Genomic DNA, 22,714 nt, shown 5'->3' with positions numbered 1-22,714 from the left:
AAAGTTCCAGGGAAGCTGCTGGATGAATTGTTAGAAGAACAGAACGTCTTTTTCTCTGTGGTCAAGTAAGTTGCCTTGATAAAGCACAAAGTTTCCGTGTGAAGTGGATACCTAGTGTAGAGTTAGAGACTGCTGCTTTGAGGAATGAATGAAAGGAATGTTTTGGCAGCAGTAGGCTCCAGAGTCACCAGAGGTACTAGGGTTCAGAAAGGCTGAGCTGCAATAGTAAAACATGAGAAGGCCTTCCATGACAGGTGCTCACATCTGTGTGTAAAGGAGATTGGGGCATGTTTGGAGCAGTTTAATCCTGGCATCAGCTTCCTGGTGTTTTTGCCAGTTGTTAGGCTTTGGCAGTAGAGACAGCTGGCACTAAGAACATCAACAGCTGTACTGGGTGAGGCCCTTAGAGGCCAATGCCAATTATTGGGAAAAGAATATATCAACATGATCTTGTGGTGATATTTCCTGGAAGTATCTCCCAGCTTTAAATAATCTGTGGTTCTTGGACTACCTGGGCTATAGGCAGTGCATTGTTATGCTTATTGTAGATTTTGTCTTGCCTTGATCTTTTATGATGTGGGATTAGCAATGACTTGTGGGAAGAGGTTCCTCAGTAAAGCCGTGCATTATGTAATGATTTTTTTTTTTAATCCTGAGGCTGTCAGCAGGGTCGTAGTGGCTGCCAGTTGCATGTCTGTGCATTACAGAGGCAGACCGTGAGTGCTTTTTGCAGGGAACTTGAAAAAGGAGGAGGTGGGAGGTTGAATCACCTGACAGTTGCTTGTTTTTTAGTCTGTTAAATCATTTCTTGTATTGAAACTGTTTCCTGCCTCTAGATGTTTATCTCCTTTGCATGCTTTGCAGTCTCTGTTTTATCTTTGGGACTCACATGAGCCACACCTGTGTGTGATCATGTCACAGTATTCCTGCATCTTGGGCTATCTTGTTCTATCTTGTGTTTTGTCTCCTGATTACTAAGGTGGGGCTTGCCTGAGGTTTTTATGCTTTGAGGCTTCACCTGTGATCTTTCTTTAATATGGAAACTAAAACTTCCAGCTGCTTGTTCCTGTTTAAAACAATTCTTTATCTATATGAAATGTCTTTCCCCTCATCCCACGTCAGTTTAGTTTCTTCATAAACCTGCATAAGGGTGTATGGAGCGTTGTCAAATGCCATTTGTAAATCCAAGAAAATAATAGATTTTCCTGTGTGGTTCTCTGATTCTTCCCAGTAGCTGTGAATGGTTTTTTTTTAGGACACTACTTCCATTTATGATAGTTATGTTAGCATCTTGATATAGTCATAGCTATTCATTTATTGCATTGATTCTACTTTGGGCTACTTTGACTATTTCAAATGTCAAAACTAATCCTTTTAAATTAAAAAAAAAAAAATTGCTTATTGTTCTGGTACAAATGCAGTATTGAGTGAGTGTGACTTTTGGTGAATACTGAATTACCAGGGATAGGTTTTGCTGTGAAGTATTTTCTATTAAAAAGTTCGGAACAAGTTCTCTCTTTGTGGTTGTGTATCAGGGAAATCTCTGAGGAATTAAAAAAAAAATAAAACACTAGCTTCTCTACATATCATGCATTGGGATCACTTAACTTTCTCTGTACTGATCACTTAATTCACTTAACAGAAGCAGGTTTTTGGGCTCTTGAACTAGTTTAGCCTTTCTCAGTCATAGCTTTGCATCTCGTTAAATTGTTCCTTATAATCGTTTTTGATATCCTTAATCTTCCAATCCTCTTTTCCTGCTTTGTACATGACTTCAGGATTTCTGAAGACATCTTCTGATGGAATCTTATGACAAAGTAGTAAGAGTTCTTTTTTTCCCCTAAACCCTGATTAGCGATGCATACTAAACAACCAGTGTGATATCTTTAAGCACAGAACCACTAGTTTGGAGGAGACCTCCAAGATCATCAGATTTAGAAGTCTCTGAAACACATTGTTCTTTTGGTTATGATTTTAAAGGAGCTTCCTCTGTTATATGGCAAAATGCAGCAGTGCTTAAATCCAGAAAATACTTTTCTAGCTTTTTTTGCCTTGCGGAGATGCTGACTTTGAATGTGAAGAGTTTGTTGCCAGTAGTGCTTTGATGGGTGCCTTCTGAGTTAGAGTCTGCTGGTCAAAATTGTGTCAAGAGTTGCTTCTCTTTAATGTTTTGGTGGCTAACCTGAATGAATACCTGATCTACATGGGCATAATAAGTCTCTCATCACTAATATGTTTCTGCTGTTGCAACCTGACTTGTCTGGGATGTTAATTGCTTGTTATCTTTGAGCATTTGGAAAAGAATGGTACTAAGGCAGGGATTTCGGGGTTTAGTGGTTTTATTTATTGGCATAGCAAGCTTGTCCCAAGGTTTAACATATGGCATTCTCTTCCTTTGGTGCAACAAAATGGTTATGATGTTTTCTTGGTGGTGTAGGGAAGCCCATCAGCTGAAGTCAGGAGTAATGCACTTCAGAAGCTTACGTAGCAGGTCTACATTGCCCTGTATTAAATTGGAGATGTACATCTGTTTATTTTTATTTTTTTTATAATGCAGCTTTTTCAAAGTTCATCCAGCCATTAATAAGGTAATTGGTTGAGTTTTATTGGATGGACATAGTTTGCAAAAATAGATTAGTTTCTGATTTTCTTCAAAATGCAGACAAATTCTGTTTACTTAGGTCTGGAAATTTGCAGTGTAAATCAATCCAACAAATGTTGTTTCTTGAGTGCATTGACTGTCAAGGTGTTCCTAAGAGGTAAAATCTAATTGGCAAGAAACTTGGTCTAAAGTTAGGATGGGCTCTGACCTGCATGACTGTTGGGCAAAGAGAAGGCTTAGAGAGGAAATAAGAGCAATATGATCCCTTGTGGAAAAGGTACAATATATTTTATACACTACTCTTTGTTCTGTGGATGAGAACAAAGTACTTTTTTTCTTCCAATTGCTCCTTTGTAGCTAACTTGCAAAGTGAGCTCAATTCTTATTTGAGTTTGGTATTTGGGGTGCCTGTCTGTAAAACATTTCACAGCTCTGATTCGTAAGTTCTGTATAGTTGAGATTTTTTTTTTAATTCAGCCACTGTAGTTTGCTGCCTTCCATACAACTACAGTGACAAAGATAATTGCTGTCTAAATAATCATAGTAGTAGTACAAGACTGATTTGCTGCAGCAGTATGGTCTGTGAATGTAGCACTGCATTTTCATTGTTTCTCTCATGTGTAAGCTTAGAACATTGCATAGGGCATAGAGTAGTACACCTGAGCCTTACTGCTGTTGAGGAGAGCTAGTATGCAAAGGTAAAGGCATCTGATGGGTGTTGTGAGTGGGAATGTGAAGAATTGCAGTTCATCTCTTCTTGGTCATAGTTGTATTTTAGCCCCTTTTACAGATGTCTTAATCTCAGATCATATTGAGAGAAGTCTGTCTCAGAATGCATTATTGCTTTCAGACACTCTCTGTCTCTGTGTGTGTGTATATATCTATCTCGGTATATATCTCCTCCTTTATTTCACTGAACTGTCTGTGTTCCTTAGTTTTAGACTGTAAGACTGACTGATTTCAATTACTGAATGCAGTTGGTGGTTGTAGTGTGAGATTTCACCTGCATTTCCATGACAATGCAATTGTGCTTTGCCCTAGTCATAGGTGAAGGTACAGTTCAACATATTTCCAAAATACGTGCAGTGACTGATGTGCATTTCATTGTTTAGTCTCAAGACAGTGAAGTCACACATGGTTTGGAATTCATGCTTCATGAAGAGATTCTATGACTTTTAACCTTTATTTCAACAGAGATTCTTTAGAGATGCTGCCTATACCTCCCCATTTCTTTACCTCCATTTTCTATACACCCCTGGTGTTAGACCCCCTGCTTTAACTGTGGCATCTCCTTTCCTTTTATAAGAATCCTTGGATAATGTGTTAGCCTTCAGCTAGAAGAGTACTTGTTCTAATAAGTAAAGAATATGTTTTATAAAAGTGTTAGTTCCACGTTAGAGATGCAATCATGTTTCTGTCTGTTCCTTTAGAATAAATTAATGTGCTTAGTAGTGTAGTCATGTTGAAAAGGAACCAGATGCTTACTCGAGGGAACAAAGTCTTTGTAGCTTTTCATTTGCCTTCTAGTTTGTCGATGATGTTTGAGAATTTCGTTTCACTGCATTGAAGTTAGCCCTTGAAGTAATAAGTCAATCTTATGTATAATGATGTTTGCAGTAAATGAGTAAAATGGATGATCTTAGTAATGATTTTCTTAGAAACCTGCCTTTGAGGAAAACCATTGCACAAGTCTGAAAATGTCACCTGAGTGTTATTTTAACCTAGAGACTAGAAGAGTGGCTGCCTTTCCTAAAACAGTAGAAGGGGTAATTTTTTGATAAACAGAAGATGTTCATTCTGTTGCAGTAGTTTCAGCCTGTAAGCAGCAGATGCTTGCTGTGCTTTGCAGTAATAACATCAGTAAATGGTAGGTTCCTCCAGGCTGTTAAAATTAGCAGCCTGAAAATTGTAGCAAGTACAAGTAGCCTCTCTTCTGCATCCCTGTGTTCTAATCTTTGCCATCTTATATAAGGTAAGAGTACATTTACAGCTTACGAACAAGTTTCTTTCCCACTATTTCTATAAATATGGTAAAATCATCTTGTGAAAAAGTTGATTAAAAGGCCTACATTTGCTAGTAAAGTAATACAACAGGCATCTTAAAATGTTACAGGAGATTGCTAGGTGCTGTGATGCTGTTGGGAATCCAAAATCTTTAAGAAGACAGAAGAAAATTGAGAAGGCTGACTTGCTATATATTGAAGGAAGTTCTATAAATAAGAGTTAGGATGTTACTTGTATCTGCAGGTACATCATGTGCTGCAGATGGAAATTGTGTTCCTAATGGCTAAAAAATACTGTCACAGTCCTGACTTAAGAAGTGCTTATGAAAATCATAGAGGCTACATGGACAAAATACTCAAGTAAAAACCATCCCTGTATTGGCTGGCTGAATATTCCACTGTTATCTATCTTTTTCAGACACTGCATTATTCTTTCAGCTAGTAAGAAATTATGCTGGGATTATTCCTGAACAGCATACAGGATCTAGTTTTATATACATGAGAGCTGGGGTGGTTTTTTTTTTTTTTTTTTTTTTTTTTTTTTTTTTTTTTTTTTTTTTTTGTGACAGTGTTCCAGTAACCTTATCTGAGTGAAGATGTTTACAAAAATGCAAACTACTGTAACATTAAAATTTAAAAAAAAAGCATCTCTGTTTTGAGAAGCTTATTCAGGGTATAAACCAGAAGGTAAAATGCTACAGTGGTTGTGCTGCCATATGTTGACTGTGAGTATAGTGTTGGTTTTTGTATGGAAGGACATAGACCAAGAAGATGATCTCTGAGAAGCAGAAACTTGAATTAAGGAAAACTGGAAAGAGCAAACAAAATAGAAGTCTGTTAAGACAAGGTTGAGAACTGGTTTGTCAAATGCATTAAGACCTGAAAGTCTTGCACATCGAAAGCAAGAAATTTGCCAGAGTCAGTAGGGCTCAGAGAGAGACATGAAAGGCACCAGGGGGAACACAGATCACGTAGTAAGAAGTAAGTGAACTAATTGCTTTCTGTCAGAGAAAGACTTAAGAGACTTCTCAGCATAACTTTCTTTGACTCCACGCAATGGCAATTTTAAATTTTAGTAAAAGTTTAAATCCAGTCAGCAGACTGATACCTGTTATACACCCATGTCTTGTGGTATATGCCAAAGAATTTCAGAGGAATTGGCCATAAGTATGGCTTGAACTCTAAATGAGCTTTGATATCTCGACCTTTGCTGTTGTCATGTCCAGATTGAAGCCTTAAACCAAGTGCTGCCTTGCCAGTGCAAAGTAGAAAATACAAACCTGACTTCATATGAAAGGTAGATGAGGGAAGGAAATGTAGACTAGTGATGAGTGATAGTCTTCTGAGTCTTTCATAATGTGTTTAACAATTGTGACAGTGTTAATCATCAGAAGAGAGGCGCAGTGGGGCATCAAAATGAGTACTTGTGTGTTGGGTATTTTTCTGAGCCCACAAATGCACTGGGGCTGCTTTTGAAAGGCTGTGCTGTGTGTGGTGGAGGTTGTGATGGGGATGGAGACCCCTTTCATTCTCTTCCCTAATACAGGATGGCTACTGTAAATGCATTTTTTCTCAGAAATGTCTAGATCTCCTGGAGTGGTTGGATGGGGCTGATACCATAAAAAACCAGAACTTGTTGCATGACCAAACATAAAGAAAGCATCTAGTGTGTATTTTGATAAAGGTAATTGTGTCTCACAGGTCTCATTTTCTTGAAGGATTCATTGTTAATCCATATTCCTGTGTTCAGTTTGATAACACAACTGCTGATTTTTTTTTTTTTCAGAAGAGTGTTTGAGATCCTTTTTGAAGACTTTGTAAAAACCAAACAGGTTTGCTGGGTTAGCTGCTTAGAAATAACCAACGGAAATAATAAATTATTTATAATAAGGGAAAGTTGCGAATAGAATTACTCTAGACTGTTGCTTGATAGGTTCATAAATACCTGGAGGGAAGAAATGAGTGAGAAAAGGATAGAAAGGATAATAGAAAGCTAGCACTGACTGCAGACAGACACAGTGGGAGTTCATTGTTCATTAGATTATAAAATTGCTGGTAAAATTAAGTTCTAGTAAATATAGAATCATGACTGAAGAAAAATAATTCAGGCTGAATGCACCCAGCGAGTGGGCTTTATGTTGGTGGTTTTGTTCAGAAAACACCTTGAAGCTCCTTCATTATGGTCTCTTTTAAAGAGCAGCTGTGTGCTCAGGTACCCTCAAGCAGCAACAATATTCCCAAGTGTAGGGACAATGAAATGAGAACAGGTGTGTGTCCTGGACTGAATGGCAGAATTACGTGTTCACTCTGTGTGTGTTTCTGCCCACCTGTCAGAAAACGTGGTGCAAATTGAAAACAAGCCGAAGAAAGTTAGCAGTGATCAGACTTGGGACTTGCTCTTGTGGAGGGAGACGGAAAGCCATGAGGGTTAGTAGCTTGGAAAACTGCTGGTGGATAGAGATAAATGGATTGACAGCCTGAGAAGTCTTGTGTTTTGAAATGAACTGCCAGTAACAATTTCTTTTTACCACAGGAGAAAACATCAGATAAAATCATTACCAGGTACCAGTTTAAAATAAGGCACTCTTTATTCTGATGCATACTTAAATTCTCATGGAATACCATGAATAACAAAGCTGAAATGGATTAAAAGACCTGGAAAAATCTATGAAATTAAGTTCTTGGAGATAATTCATGTCATTGTTGGGATTCACCCTGAAAGTATACCAGATGAAATTACTGGAGGCTTGGAAGGATGGCTGCCCCTTTGTTTTCCTTGCCTTTTCTTGCTTTGACCCTGTATCTGCCTTCTGCAGAGTATTATAGGCAGAATAGGAAGGCTTTAGGTTGTCCCCATTGCTGTTAGGTGTATTCAAGTATTTATTCATTGGTCTTTTTGTCTTGGAAAGGTAGAAAAAAGCATACTTTCTATAAACAGAAGAGCATTTTAGTTTGTATTTTCTGTCTTGCTCTAAAATTTTGGAATCAAGTGGATTCATCAGCAAATTGAAATATTAGTTAAATCTGCTGTGTAGTTAAATGTTCAGTTGTGGGTCCAGGCTCAGTTTAAGATAAGAGAAAAGGCAAACAGTAATTCAAAATACTTTTGCTTTTTTGGAAGTATCTTTGAGCTTTGCTGTGAAAATCTTTGTGTGTGGAATGGAATACTGACACTTAAAAATTAGGCATGTGGTCTCTTGGAAGTTACCTGTTAGCAGGAGAGTTACTTACTAAGATTAATTGCAAAACTCTCAGATGAGTAGTTGAGTTCTACTAGAGAGATATTAAATTTTGTTTTTGGAAGGCTAAGTGTATTAACCATAGATTGATTTTTGGGTTTAGGACAGCATTTGGATTTCACTGTGATGTTGACTAGATGCATTCTGTGAGTTAGACAAAAATCTCAGAAATATGTCAACATCAAAAAGATACTTTGAAAAAATGTTACAGCAGTAGTTATTTGCATTTTTGTTTGGCATGGATTGATGCTTTTCCATTGAAGGCAAACATGACATTCACCTGAAAACTCAAATTTGGCAGCAAGAGTTCCATAGTACTGGTAGATGTGAAACAAAAGGGCTTCATAGGTGTATAAGGTTCCAGTATCAGGACTCCTGGTATAACATTGGTATAAAAATACTTCACACTTGAGAATATATTCAACATTTCTCACTTTGAGTTCAGTTGGAAGGTCACTTTCTATATGAATAAATGGCTTGAGTGTCAAAGTGAATGTTTTTATGTCAAGAAATACTCAAGTGTCCTTTTTATTGTCCTCTGCAAAAACTCACTAATGCCAGTGGCCTGTTTGCAGCCTGTGCAAACTGCCACATACACAGAAGTAAGAATTGCTGGAAGAATAAACCTGCTTGAAGACTTTGGTTGGTCTTGTGCTGCTTCACATTTGCATCATTATGTAGTTTTTAAGATTCAGCTTTGTTTTTTAAAGAAAATAATCATTAAGAATCAGGAATTGAATTTGGCCTTCACAGTTAAGCCAGTAAGGAATTTAGTAAATGTCTAGTTACTAGAGTTAGTGTTCTGAGCCCTTTGGTTAAAGGATGATATTAAAGCCTATGGCCTGTTTCTTGTAAAATTTATTGTCATAGGTAAATAGTTCAGTTGTCACTTTAACTGATCCTACTTTCTCCATTAGACTTCATGAAGAAATCATTGACTTCTATGACTTCATGTCCCCTCGTCCTGAAGAAGCAGCTATGAGAAGAGAAGTGGTAAAAAGGATAGAAACAGTCATCAAAGATCTTTGGCCTACTGCTGATGTGAGTGTAGCTTCAGTTGTGATTTGCTTCTCTAGTAAATTGTAGAGCTTAGTTCACTTAACCTTGCTATTATTTTCCTTTTTTTTAGAAATGAACAGGTAACTCTTCAAGTTGAAGGCAACTGACTTAATATCACAGTTCTTGCAGTATTTGGAAATTCATTTTAAGAAGTGGGGAGATTTCAAATTTAGATTTTGGGTTAATGAATTCTACTGATTTTTTTTTTTCATTTTGAGAACTGGGAATGTGAAGAATTGTCAGCTTTTAGTAGTGCATTTCTTAAAGTAAAAGCTTATTAAATTGATTCTCTGTATAATTTAATTTTGAATGTTAAAGCAAGACTGACTACCTATGTATCCTATTAGTGCAAGGAGTCCTGAATGTGTATTTTAAAATCAAAATATTTTATGAAAGAGCAATTAAATGCAGGGGGTTTTTTTGTACTCTTCAAAAATTTGACCTTCAAGGAATTACTTTAGCCCTACTCTAATGGGAAAATTGTGCTCCTTGAGATGTGTTACAATCTAACTAAGCTGGTGTAATTTCAAACACTTTGTTACCCAATTAATAAGTCTGCTTATTCAAAAAGAATCTATTCTAAACTGTATTTCTAGCACCACCTTTGTGACTGCCAGATTGTAGCATTGTCATTAACAAATAGAAAAATGTTTCAGACCATAGTGATCTCGTAGCACTCCATGGCAGATAGGGAGGGCTCAGGCCATAGCACTGAGCTAAAAATACTGTAAAGCTCATCTGCTTCATCCTTACCCATGTTTTTCCTTCATAGTGAGATTTTTCTACCTTGTAGAAATTGATATAAACACTGGAAAGGACCTGTGTTGCCCAGGAAAAACTAAGTGAGCTTGAAAATTGGGCTCTGCTGTATCGGTGAGGGAAGAACAGCTCAATTCTTTAGATAGGAAGCTCACTGAAAGTATTTGATGTGGTCTGTGGCTGTATCTTCATTGTGCCTGCTTTTCCACATGCAAACACCTGCTGCTACTTCACAGTTGTTATTAACAGTAAAATCTGGAGTATTTATATTTATCTGAATGATATGTTTAGATGTACCTGCTGCTTTTTAAACCTAAACATTTGGAAAAATTTTCCCTTAAGCTCTTTCAATTTCAGTAAAGCTGTCCTGTAAGGAAAGGAAGGAGCAGGAGGGAAGGAAATTGATAAAAGCTTGTTTGTCTGTCAAACTGGAAATAAATAATGAAAAGAACTTATTTAAATTTATTCTCTGCTAGCTGGATTGGTAGTTATTTCATGTTAGAGAAGTCAAATTTTCTCTAAAGATGCATCTGTAAGAAAGTGTATTTGTAGAGAGATTATGTAGTAAAGTAACTTTTTTACTTGGCTATATCCTTAACAATTGGAAAAAAGTGTGAAGTTTTGTGAAAGTAAAAGGAAGTGAGCATTCATAATTGCAAGATGTTTTCCTGCTGTGTTCTTTTCAGGTCCAGATATTTGGCAGCTTTAGTACAGGGCTTTATCTTCCAACTAGGTAAGTAATAGTTTACTCTTGTCTTCTCTTAGAGAAATGGTAAATTTCAAAGAGGTGTTTAGAATGGAATGTGCAAGTTTGTCTAACTTTCAGTAAAACTTTTATCTAATATTTCATGCGACAAAGGGAAGAGCTTTTGAACTTCAAGATTTGTGGTATTTGATATATCATGAAATATATCAAATATGCTCTGCTCTGCTTATTGACCCTTTGATGAATTACCTTTTCTTCCTTGTGTCTGGGGTTAGTCTTTGGTTTTTTGTTTCTTTTTTAAGAGACAGTAAAACTGAATGTTTAGCATTTCTCTTGTAAAGATTGTGTTTTGTTAAATAAGATGAATTATTGAGAATGTGTCATTTATCACAGAGTTACTGTGTAAAGTCAAAAGAACTATCACAGTGTTGTACGCCTATCTTTTTGGAGAGGAAAATGTCATACTTAATTTGGCATTTTATATCACTTAATGGTTCAATTGAATGTGGAAACTTGTGAAACTCTCCTTAACAAGGATGTTGTCTTTATATCAATTAAATTTTCAGAAGGAAAGCACTGGAAATTTCCTTTTTATGTATACCAATCTCCGATAAAATTTTTTGGATTATTAAAATGCCTGTCAACATGAGTAGATAGATGAGTGATGGAATTGGACTGTGGAAATCAGAAGGGAGGGAGCATGAAAGGGAAAAGGAACGCAAAGAAGAACTCATCACAGTAATGGGAGCAAGAAACTGGAATACTTCTTTGGGTCCTAAAACACCTAAAACTCTCTTGCTTAATGTTCCTAGAAAAAGCTTACTGGGAACTTACATTGCAAATTGCAAAATATTCACCTTCTACAATTTATAATATTAGAACGCCAATCTCACCATATTTTTTGGTAGTGTATTGTACTTTCTACTTAATGGATTTCATACTGTGTTCTTTTTGTCTAGTGATATTGATCTAGTTGTTTTTGGGAAATGGGAACGACCCCCTTTACAGCTGTTGGAGCAAGCACTGAGAAAACACAATGTGGCTGAGCCATATTCCATTAAAGTACTTGACAAAGCTACGGTAAGTAATAGCTTTGGAACACTGAACTGAAAAACTTTCAGACCCCTTCGGATGCTGGTGATAAATAGTGTTTTTAATTCCTGAAGAAAATTGTATTGTCCTAAGCTCTCTGCAAGATTTCAGTAGAATCTGTATGTGCTTAGCAGTGGCATGGAGTCTTTTACATGGGCATAGGTAATTCTGTGTACTGTGTTCACTGAAGGCCGAACTTTATACTTAGATTGTCAATAAAGTTCTGAAAGTTAGTATCTGCAAAATATTCAGTAAAATAAGTTATCTATTTGATAATGTTTTTCCCCTGACGTTTGAGGTGAATTTGTTAGGCCAATAACTAGAGCTGTCTAGCTTTCAACACAGTTTTCGAGTTGTCTTGTTTCCAATGGCATAGTGAAGTGTTCCAAACCTAACATTGGGTTTTCCCATCCAAAATATACTACTTGAGAGTTTTATGCCATTTGTGAGACTGATGTGTGTTATCTCCTGCATCTTTCTTGTAAGATTGAATCATGTTGAATATGTTAAAAACTTAATGCATGAGAATTTTATGTTACTGAGCAAGTGATGTTTTCTTCAGGGGACTAAGGTGAGTATTCCAAACTTATGGTAGCAAGCTTCTGTTTTGTGGTCTCTAAAACAGTCTTCCTCTTTTAGGTTCATAATATTCCTCTGGCTTTCATTAGAGCAGTAGTACATAATAGTAGCTTTGGTAGTCTTTGGTTTACCTGAGAACTAATGGGATTTCAGAATCTGTATTACCAGTTAATGATGGAAAATAGCCCTAGGCTAGGCTTACAATTCTACTATCCCTTCTTACTTTTTTTCTTCTGATGTTGGTATAAAATGATGCTATACTTCTGCTCTTTTTTGTTTTCCATTTCAGATTAAAAATATGAGGAGTTCAATTTAAAAGAAGTGCTATCAGATGAAATTTAGGTTATGATTGTAGGATGATTTTGTAGGACACTGCCTTCCAGGTGGTGGTGTGAAGCTAAACTTACATATTGGGTTGTTTTATATTAATTTATTCTTGCCATATTTCTATGGCTGCTTTGCTTTATCTCTTCTGGCTTTCATTTCACTCTGTATTGAACCAGTTCATCTTGATAAACCAGCAGGCATTACTTTATGCGAGGTTGGTTTTCTGTCAGTTCAGTAAGTGAATGGTGCAATGCTGGGTCAGGAATGCAGTTCCCACAGGTTAGGAGATTAGAAGATCTCCTATTAACTGGAATGAGTCATTAAATTAAATAAATTGTCTTATGAAACACTGCTATTGCAACTGTGAAGGCAGATAGGTAATGTCTGTTGGAGAGTACCACAGTGATGGTAAGTTAACATGGTTGTGCATTAATCACCTCCTTAGAAAGCATTCACTTATCAGTCACCTTAGGATTGTTACCTCCTCTCATGCAGATTTGAAAGTTGCATTCATTTGCACTGCTAGTATCCATGTGTCTTGAGTAAGCTAGGGAATAGCCCCAGTGTTGTATTTCTGGGGATTCACATTCTTGTCTTAATTTTTTCAGGTACCAATAATAAAACTCACTGACCAGGAGACAGAAGTGAAAGTTGACATCAGTTTTAATGTAGAAACTGGTGTGAAGGCAGCTCGATTTATCAAGGAATACATGAAGGTATCAGCCATGTGTTATTGAATGTTATGCTACTTACCAAGGATGTGCTAGATGCTTACTTAACTTTTTGATACGCTTGACAATTTATTGCTGAAGACTATTCTCATTAATACTATTTAAACAGATATTTTAATTTATTATCTATTGGTGTCCATTCAGTGTTCCCTTTGATTGCTCCATGTTTGAGTGAATAAATCTATATACTGTGAAAAGACTTCTGCAATCATTTCTAGATTTGCAGATAGGCACTAAACTTTGCTTCTGAAGCAAGTCTCATCATGTTTTGCTTACCTTGAATTTAAGTGATGCTGCATTATGAATACTGTTTTGCTAAACTGTCAAAAACTGATTCTTGTGTAGCTACACACTTTAAAGTTTCCTTTTATGCTCTGTAGTAAAAGTACTATTTCGAGTGAAAGCTTCAACTATGGTCAGTGACACTGGCATGTGAAGAAGGAAATAAAAAATCTTACTGTTTAGGTGGGAAATAAATTTGATATGTAAGGTCTTCGATTAAATAAGAATTGAAGTCTGTTCATCCATTTCTAGAATAAAAAAAAGCCTGTTTCAGTTCTTCCCATGGAAACACTGTATAGCAGAACACTCGACATATTTTTGTATTAGATGAATTGTTGTGTGCTGAGATTGTGTACTTCTTTATCTGTTTTGGAATGTTGACATTTGTCATTGATAAGACTTATTTTGCTTTGCAGAAATATTCTTTGCTACCTTACTTGATTTTAGTATTAAAACAGTTCCTCCTTCAGAGGGATTTGAATGAAGTTTTTACTGGTGGAATTAGCTCTTACAGCCTAATTTTAATGGCAATTAGTTTCCTGCAGGTAAGTCTGTTCCTTATTTGTTTCTATGTTCTTTAAAATATTTTGGGTTCTGTATCTGTGCCTTTTTATTGTTTCTTCAGCTGCCCCTTGCAATGTGCAGCAGTGCTGTTACAGCTCTGGGTGTTTGACACTTGAAAGGTCCTGTGGACTACATCTCAGACATCCAGGATCTATCCTGTGTGGACTGGAGCAGCAGCAAGGGCCTTGTGAAAGGCGTAGAGGCTGTGCATTGCTCTCTACACCAGGGCCTGTACCTGAATCACCTTAATGGTGCTTCATAAATATGCAGGATGCATTTTGTCTTTTACTTCCCAGACTACTGGTACTGAATGTGCAGAGTAGTTGATTTCAGTGTTTATTAAAACGATGAAATCTAACAGTCTTTTTTTTTACTTATATGTCGGTTAGGTTTTGACATGCTTAAGACTGGCAGATGCTGTACTTGACAGATGAAGTAGCCAAGTTACAGTGTTACAAACAAGTTACAACTTCTCAATACATTTTTGTGACAATGAGCCTGGTACAGATATGATGAGATGTGGGGTTAGCATCTCTCAGCAGCTGTGGTAATGGCAAACTTACGTATTCTGCTGCTGGTGGTGTTGACTGAAATACTACTACAGATTTTGTATACCAGATATAGTAAGTGGAGATGCAAAGACAAAGTGTAGTTCAGTTGGGGCCACCCCCTGCTTTCTGAAAACATTGAGAGGTGCATTTGCTGTGGAAAATTGGGTACTACTTTCTTACTAACTAGGCTATACATTAGTATGCAGTACTTCTGTCTTGATTTTGACCTAGGGATACGAATTCCCTGATCCTCAAAAAGCTACATGAGGAAAGATGAAAAAATTCTTTGGATTCTAGATACTGCTGAAGTGCTGCCCCCTCTCGGCTATGTGAGAGTGCTTTAAGCACACGAGTCATTCACTCAGTTGAGACTTATGTGAAGAAATCCTCAGTTGTTTAAATGAGGGCTTTTTGTTGCCCTGTGTTGTGGTCTGAAAAATACTGATTTTTAATAAGAAAAAACTGATTTGTGTTATAGCTACATCCAAGAATTGATGCCAGGAGAGCTGATGAAAACCTTGGAATGCTTCTAATAGAATTTTTTGAACTCTATGGAAGGAATTTTAACTACTTGAAAACTGGTATTAGAATAAAAAATGGAGGTGCCTATATTGCCAAAGAAGAAATCATGAAAGTCATGACTAATGGATACAGACCATCTATGCTATGTATTGAAGATCCTCTCCTGCCTGGTAAGACTGTACACTTCTCGCAGTATTCCAGAGCTCTGTCTCAGCTTGTGCTCTCAGCTTGCTTTAGTCTGTCAGACGAGTTCAGAAGCTGCACTGGGAAGAGGCTGTTGCTGGCACAGAGGTACAGTCAGGTAGGAGGCCTGAGGGATGTGAACCTGAGGTCTCCCAAGATTTTTAGCCTAAGTAAATTAGATTACATGCAAACAGTGCAGTTGCAAAATGCTTTGGAGATGCAGAGCTGTGTTGAGTACATAATAAGATTCTCTGACCAGCCCTGAGAGGTAGTGAAAGAAAGAATTCCAGGAAATCCTGGAAGGGGGGTTGTTAGCAGAACAGTTCTCCATTGTTTTCTGTGAGAATGAATTGGAAGGTGTAGCTTTTCCTGCCACAGTTTGTGGTGCCATATGTCAGATAAATCACAGCATATGGGAAAGATGCAGAACCCGTCCTGCAGGGCGGTGCTACAGAGACTGCACAGGAACAGGGGTTGGGTATCTGCAAAAACCAGCTGCATTGTAGTGGTGTGCAGAGAGCTTTGCATAACTGGCTTCTTTCTTCCCCTAAAGGGACCTTTAGGGAATGCCAGTTAGAGTTTTAGAGTTGCATGTTCTTTTGAAAGTACTTAACATAAATTTTATTTTTTTTTAGATTTGGTTTTGATTCAGTAACCCTCAAAATAACTGAGCTTAATTTCAGCTAAGTGCCTCAGGAAAATTTCCAGCTTTATAGTACTCAGTTTGTAGTCTATTTAGACCATCACAAGTAGCTGAAATTCCAAACCAGCTTTTTAACAAAGTCAATTTTCAGTTAATTTGGGCTTCAGCACTTCGTGTTGAGTACTTCGAGAATGTAATTGGCAGTCAAAGTCCATACTGTCACATCTTGTGTGTAGACTGCTTATTTACAGCACTTTAAAAGCAAATACCATGGATCAGGAGCTAAAGTCTGGCACCTTTCTAATACTCAATATGCTGAACGTTCATAGTTCCCTAGAACAGGTTGCAGCCTGTGATGCTCATTTGTCTGATCATGTCTCTGGTCTTTTTATAACTCTTGAGTTTGTGTCCATCGTGACTCTTGTACTTGGCCAGGCATAGGTTAGGGTGTGATTGTGCGTAACTGTCATTGTCAAAGAGATTTCCTTTAGGAGTTGTGTACTTACTGAAGACCCATTTGAATAGCAGTATGAGGCACAATTGTTTAGAGTCAAAAATCTTTGCTGGCCTCCAGTTCTGGGCCTTTCTGTCTGCTGGGGATTGAAGGAGAACAAATTGTGTGCACTATGCAATGCTTTAATCACTGCTGATAGTACTCTGGAGAAGAGAGAAAAACCTTTCAAGTCTAATAGGGGTCTGAACTGTTCCTCCTAGCATTAATCTTGCAGAAACAAAGAACTGTAGTTCAGAAGAAGGAGTAGCTGTATGCTGTCAATGACTGGATAAGAATTAAATTCTAGAAGAGTTTGTGTGGTGTGAGATAATTTGATTCTTACAGGAGATAGTGTTTTGGCAATGGAAATGAAAGCTGACAATATTTTGAAGTTATCTGACCACTATGTCTCATAAGGATATTTTTTAGCAGCTACCACAGACCTTCAGATGAAGCTAGGAGGAAAATTACATTGAACATACAGGATGGCTCTTTGAATCAGATCTGATAAGTATACAGCCTCCTTAGATCTAGACTTAATCACGTATTCCTACAGTATCTAAAATTGCCTGTCAAGTGTATGTTAGTAACATCTAGAATTCTGTTAATTAGTTTAGTTCTGTTAGTCCTTCTGTCCCAGTAAAAAGGTCTTTTCCAAGGGTTCAGGTCCTTGCTCAGTTTACAAGTTGTTTCTGATTAGTTTGTGTCCAGCTCCACTCAGTATCTGACTCCGAAGGTTGGTGGCAGTGCTGTGAAGGAGACGGGAATAAGTTATTTTGATAAAGACTGGAGGCAGATGTCTTGACCTAAAGTAGCATAAGGTGCTGCGGAGTTTTACCCCCGAAAACGTGTCTTTGCACTGTGTGCACAAGTTTTTAATTTTGTCTTTCAGTCCTTTTTTTTTTTTTTTTTTAGCCTGATCACAACTGTCTCTAAAGTTCCTGTTAAACCTTGGAAGAATACTTGAAAAGATGGCTTCTTAATCCCAAAATGAGACAAGAAATACAAGGATTAAAAAAAACTTCTCCCTTTCAATTTCTCAAAGATTATCAAAGTAGTGTAGAAGTTGCTCGTGTGAGTGTATGCACTAGTTAAGCAATGGGATACTGAAGGGTATAAATGAAAAGAATATCTTTAAAGCAGTCTTGTAGGGAACAGGAATGTGTTTAGTGGGATTAGTTTCTTTAAGTTGGAGGAACTATTTTTTATTCAGCATGAAATGTTGGGTTTTATCTGACTAAGAGATAAAAGGTGTCACCAGAAGGATGTGATACATTGTTCTACCTGCTCATTACCTTCTGTTAGTTCCCAGATTTGGGAGGAACAGGCATCAAACTATTGTGGTGTTGTTTAGGTTGTAGTGGGTTTTCTTAAATTCTTTTAGGGTACTGCAGGGTATTCAGAGACTGATCATTGTGTGCCAGAAGATGATAATTTCTGTGATTTAAGAACCAGGATTCCAGCAAAGATATCAGAAGTCTACACTTCAAGTGGAAAGCTTGTTGAGGTCTGGATTTGAATTATCAGACTAATAGAGCAGTGGTGCATTTTGAAGTAATCATTTATACATGATCTTTATACACAGTCAAAGATCTTTCATCTTCAGTTAGTGTCCTAGGACAGGGTAGTGAGATGAGAGTCATTCCCTTAGTATTGTCTAAGGGAGGGAGTTTCCATAAACATCTTCTAGCTGCACCATTTCAATTTCTCAAAGCACTTGTCCATTTTGTAGAATATGTCAAAAGTAAAAGCATTTATTAAGGAGAACTGCAAAGCTAGGCACTCAGACGTTTGTTCACAGGAATATGTTGGAGGAGGGTCTTGGAAGACATGACTGTTTGCAGTTGACATATCTTTTAATCTGTGGTTGTAAAACAAACTTCGCACTTATCCAGCAGACTGTTGAGGGGCTAGTTATTTTATACCTTTGTAAATAAGGTGATTATCAAGGTCCTCCAGTAATTTCTGATGCTCAGAACAGGAATAATTTTGATCTAGTTTCAGAGTGGCAGTGGCCAGAGTAGCTAAATTGTTACTCTTTAACACCAGGTTTAAAACTCAGAGTTTCACCTGTGCTGCTCCATTCATTAGAAAGTTTGTTCTTCATTCTGAATTGCTGTGGGCAGTAATGAGAGTTCTACACCTTAAATTCAATGTGTTTTCTTTAAAAAGAGAATCTTTAACTTGCAGGGTTTATTATGCTTCATGTTGCTTGCTTCTGCATCTTGATCGGTCACAAGTACAGGAAGTAAATAGATTTGAGATTGGCAACATCTATGAGGTTATCTCTTCTAGCTGTAGTGGCTGCCCAAAATTACTCATTGCAGCTTTTCAGTATCAGCTATTTGTCATTGGAACCTGCAAATATATATGTTCGTGTGTGTGTATAAAACATAAGTGTTTATAAAAATACACAGGTTCATTGAAGTTAGCATTTGAAAGAACCTCTTTTATGCTGAATGTTGCAAAAAGCTGTTTACTAGCTAATGGCTTGACATAAATGGGTCTGCTTCAGTCTTAGCTCATGGTCTTACCTTTACCTTTTCAGGCCGTGTTCTTAAAACTGCTTCAGGTAAAGGAAGGCTACCTGATGGAGTGGTAATACTGATAGCAAGTGATGGAAATTTTGGACATGCTCCTTTAGGGATGAAGGCTTTGTAAGAAAAAATAAGGATTGAATTATACATGAAATCATACACCATTGTTATCTGCTAATGTACATCTGAGGATTGAAGTATGTATGATTTTTTTAAAGAGTGACAGCATTTGGGTTGTGTGCTTTAACTGATTAGTCTAGATGTGACAAAAGAAGGATGCTCAATTATGTAAGACGTGGTTCTCTAATGAGAGTAATCTCTCAGAAGAAAATCTATTCAGGGCAGAAAATGCAAATGTGTGATCTTCTGGCTTCTTTATTATGTTGCTTTCTGGATTGGCTAGGGTCATCTTTATAGAGACTTGGCAGGTGTAGTTCACGGTAGCTCCAGCTGCAGCACAAGTAAAAAGCTCTGCAGACTGTACAACTGATTAAGACCTGTTAATTCAGGCATTTTCATTAACTAGTTACAGGTGCAGAATGAGGCAATCCAGGAATCTAAGCATGGTGTGGCATGAGCGGATTTCTTTTGCTGGCACAACAGAGAAGGTAGTGACAACTGATGAAATGAATAGCCAATAATTTGTGTCAGCTCTGTCTTCATTTTGGTATAACTTTATGCAGGATACATGTCAAATGTACCTACCTAGCGTTAGATTAGACTAAACTAATACAGGTTCTTTGAGTGTGCATTGAGTGTGTATTCTTAATTCATGTTGTGTGAATTGATAGAATCACATAGGTTGGAAAAGAGCCCTAACATCAAGTCCAACCATAGATGGACTTGAATTTAGTGGTAGGTGTGATTATGTGTGTTCAGCCACTTGTATGTATTCCATTTCTGTATTGCTTCTCAGTTTAATTCTCTTACATATCTATATTTAGAATATCATTATGTGGCTGGATACAAGTGTATTGCCTCTGAAAAGCCCATACTGAATTAATCATTACTTTTCTAGTAGAATTAACATTGTGTTCTGATTTTGTGACCACTAAAATATTTTGGTCACTTTTCAGCCACTTTTGGACTGTCTGTCTTGAAGTCCTCTGTGAAGAACATTGCTGTGTGTTTCCTCCTAGATTTACTGTATTAGGCCCACACTGATCTCTGCTTTTACTAAGAATAGAATCCAGTAGTAAATAAACCATTTGGAGAGGCTTCTATAACTTTAAGCCTAGTGGCTGCTGGATACCACAGTGGTGCATTTAGAGCAAGATACTCAGTTATGTCAGTAACCAGGACGTGTTTCTTGATCAGGTTTTATTTGGCTGTGTAAATTACTGGAAAAATTCTGTTTTCCCAAAATGCTTTTATGTTTTCAGGTAATTTTCATTGATTATGCTTTTCTGTTAGAGTGGCATTATGGTTGGAGAATTTTGAAAGGAATCTGTGTTTTTTTTCACCTGGATGGCAGATGTCAGCATGTTTGTCTGAAGTGGTTTGCTGGACAAAACACTCAGGGGAGTGAAGTGTTCTTCTAAAGTCTGATTCAGCCTTGTTGGATTCAGTCCTCCAAAGGATGGATTCTATCCTTTACCCATCAATTTTTCAAAGCAGAATTTTCATTGATTTCTTTTATTCATGGGCCCTGAACTGATTTTCATATTTGCTGGATCATTGTTTTCTAGTATTCTCACAGCATTTTGCACATCTGAAGGAGGGAACCTTTCAGTGTAAGCAGTTTTCTACCCACTCAAGACCTAGTCTGTATTTTACACAATTTTGAAAATAGTTTTATTTGTTTCTTAAATTGAGTGCTGACAGTGAATTTTGATGTCTGGTGCCAAATACATCCATAGAAAGCCTCCAAATGCTTTCAGCTAATATCAGCAAGATTGTTCTAGGTATCAGATGGGAGAACTGTTCTTGTACATTGTCACTGGTACAGAAGGTGTCAGGAGCTTAAGAATGTTCTTAACTTCTGCAGTTCCTCACATGGCAATAGATTTGTAAAGGATTCCAGTTAAAATGTCACCCATGCCTAAAGTAGGGCAGTTGAGAGTGCCACAAACTTTATCAGCAAACAGTACTATAAAAGCCTCTGGAATCTTTTATGATAGATTTTTGAAAAACTGGCTTATCCTGTAGAAATAAATACCTGTATGTACTGGTTTATTAATCTGTAGTTTTGATAAGGTTAAATAGGATTTGATTGAGTTATATGGGGTTGACAGTGAGTCTGTCAGACCTAATGAAGGTAATGTGGTTACACAAGTGAATTTTTAAACTGAATTTGCCTGCAAGAACTCTACTGGTAAGTGAGATATGATGCTTTAAGCTTAGTAGGTTCCTTCTTGAAGACAGCTCTAGGAGCTTTAAGCTGTTCTCTTTGCTCTGTTTCTTTCAAGCACTATATGTGAGTATTTTAAAAGTGGTAAATGGAATGCATAATGTTGTGTCATTCCCAAGGTCAACTTCTTTTGTTGAAATAGGCACATTTAGGTGTTCCTGTGGGGCTAGGATGGGATAACCAGTTTAAACAGAGTTAAGCTGTATTGTTAAGGCTTCTGAGCTTTAAGTATGATTAATGTTTTGGTAACTGATATTAAAAAAAGATGATCTGATGACTGTCACATTATTTCAGGAAACGACGTTGGCAGAAGTTCTTATGGTGCCATGCAAGTGAAACAAGTTTTTGATTATGCCTACATTGTTCTTAGCCATGCAGTATCACCACTTGCAAGATCATATCCAAATAGAGATTCTGAGAGGTAATTAGTTCACTTTTTCAATATTCATTTGTCTGTGTAATCAATTAGGAATGTTTGGGTCTGGATTCATAAAAGGAATGTTACTATTTATTGTTTAACTGTGGTTGTGTTGAAATATGCACAGAAATTTAAGATGCCCAGGGATATAAGAGTGCAATACTTCGGTGTGCAGCATTGAAATGAGGATAGATGATAAAGCCCAGGATGAGTCCAGTGTAAGATTCTGATAGTGTGGAAGGGAGCCAGAAGATAATTGGTCTTTCCTCAAACATTCTTCTTGAAGTATTTCAAAGGAGGGTTTGCTGATTTAATGTTTAGTATGATGCATGTCTGTATTGTGGCAGAAAGAAATGTGTGTGATCAGATTGCTTGTTTAGACAATTAGAAAACTAAACAACAAGGCTAAGACTTTCCCTGGTTCTTTAATATATGCCCCCGTAAGCTGTTTTAAAAGACAATTAGAAAACTAAACAACAAGGCTAAGACTTTCCCTGGTTCTTTAATATATGCCCCCGTAAGCTGTTTTAAAAGACTTGATATGTATTTGAGAATTTAAAAAAGAATTTAAAGTACTATATTTAAAGAAACTAATAGAATCAGTCCTGTTTGATCATAATGCCAGAACTGCCATTAAAAGTGGCATGCTTCTAGATGTGCCATTTTAGTGCAGCTCTTAGTCTCTTTCATAGAAACCCCAGTACTTTGAGCTCTCACCTTTGCAATTTCTGTTTTTTTGAATGAGGGAGGAGAAAGGCAATGAAGGCATGGCAGCCGTGTGGTATTTCCATTCATGTATCTGCTCTAGCACCTTTTGTTCTAACCCTCAGTGTGAATTTGGGCTAGATTAGAGGATGTCTCTTCCCCGAGACTTCCCTAAGATCCCAATGGCTTTGAGCTCCCCAGCTAATCACAGGGAAGGATGGCTGTAAGATGTCACATAAACCATCTCAATACAACTGCAAAGTCTAGTCATGATGTAAACTTCCAGCATTAGTGTCACTGGAAGGTGAAATAGTTTCCTCTAGTAAGTTTACATCAAAGTGGATGCAGTCTTTCACTTTGAGTTCAAAA

General features: G+C 37.2%; 1 protein-coding gene across 2 annotated transcripts in view; it reads left to right on the top strand.

Annotated features, from left to right (window-relative positions):
• TENT4A (terminal nucleotidyltransferase 4A) overlaps positions 1-22,714 on the top strand; it is a gene marked incomplete at its 5' end in the record, with an annotated part of 57,486 nt that overhangs the window by 5,694 nt on the left and 29,078 nt on the right. For both annotated transcript variants that reach the window (XM_083881130.1, XM_083881129.1), the window contains 7 exons: positions 8,762-8,885; positions 10,349-10,395; positions 11,328-11,448; positions 12,975-13,082; positions 13,796-13,924; positions 14,973-15,186; positions 21,517-21,643. In XM_083881130.1, coding sequence (XP_083737256.1) covers positions 8,762-8,885; positions 10,349-10,395; positions 11,328-11,448; positions 12,975-13,082; positions 13,796-13,924; positions 14,973-15,186; positions 21,517-21,643 — 870 coding nt within the window. The remainder of the gene's footprint in view (positions 1-8,761; positions 8,886-10,348; positions 10,396-11,327; positions 11,449-12,974; positions 13,083-13,795; positions 13,925-14,972; positions 15,187-21,516; positions 21,644-22,714) is intronic.

Source organism: Zosterops lateralis (genome assembly GCF_965231275.1).
Source record: "Zosterops lateralis genome assembly, chromosome: 1".
Classification (NCBI taxonomy): Eukaryota; Metazoa; Chordata; class Aves; order Passeriformes; family Zosteropidae; genus Zosterops; species Zosterops lateralis.
Note: the sequence above shows the minus strand (reverse complement) of the source record. Positions and strands in the feature narration are given on the sequence as shown.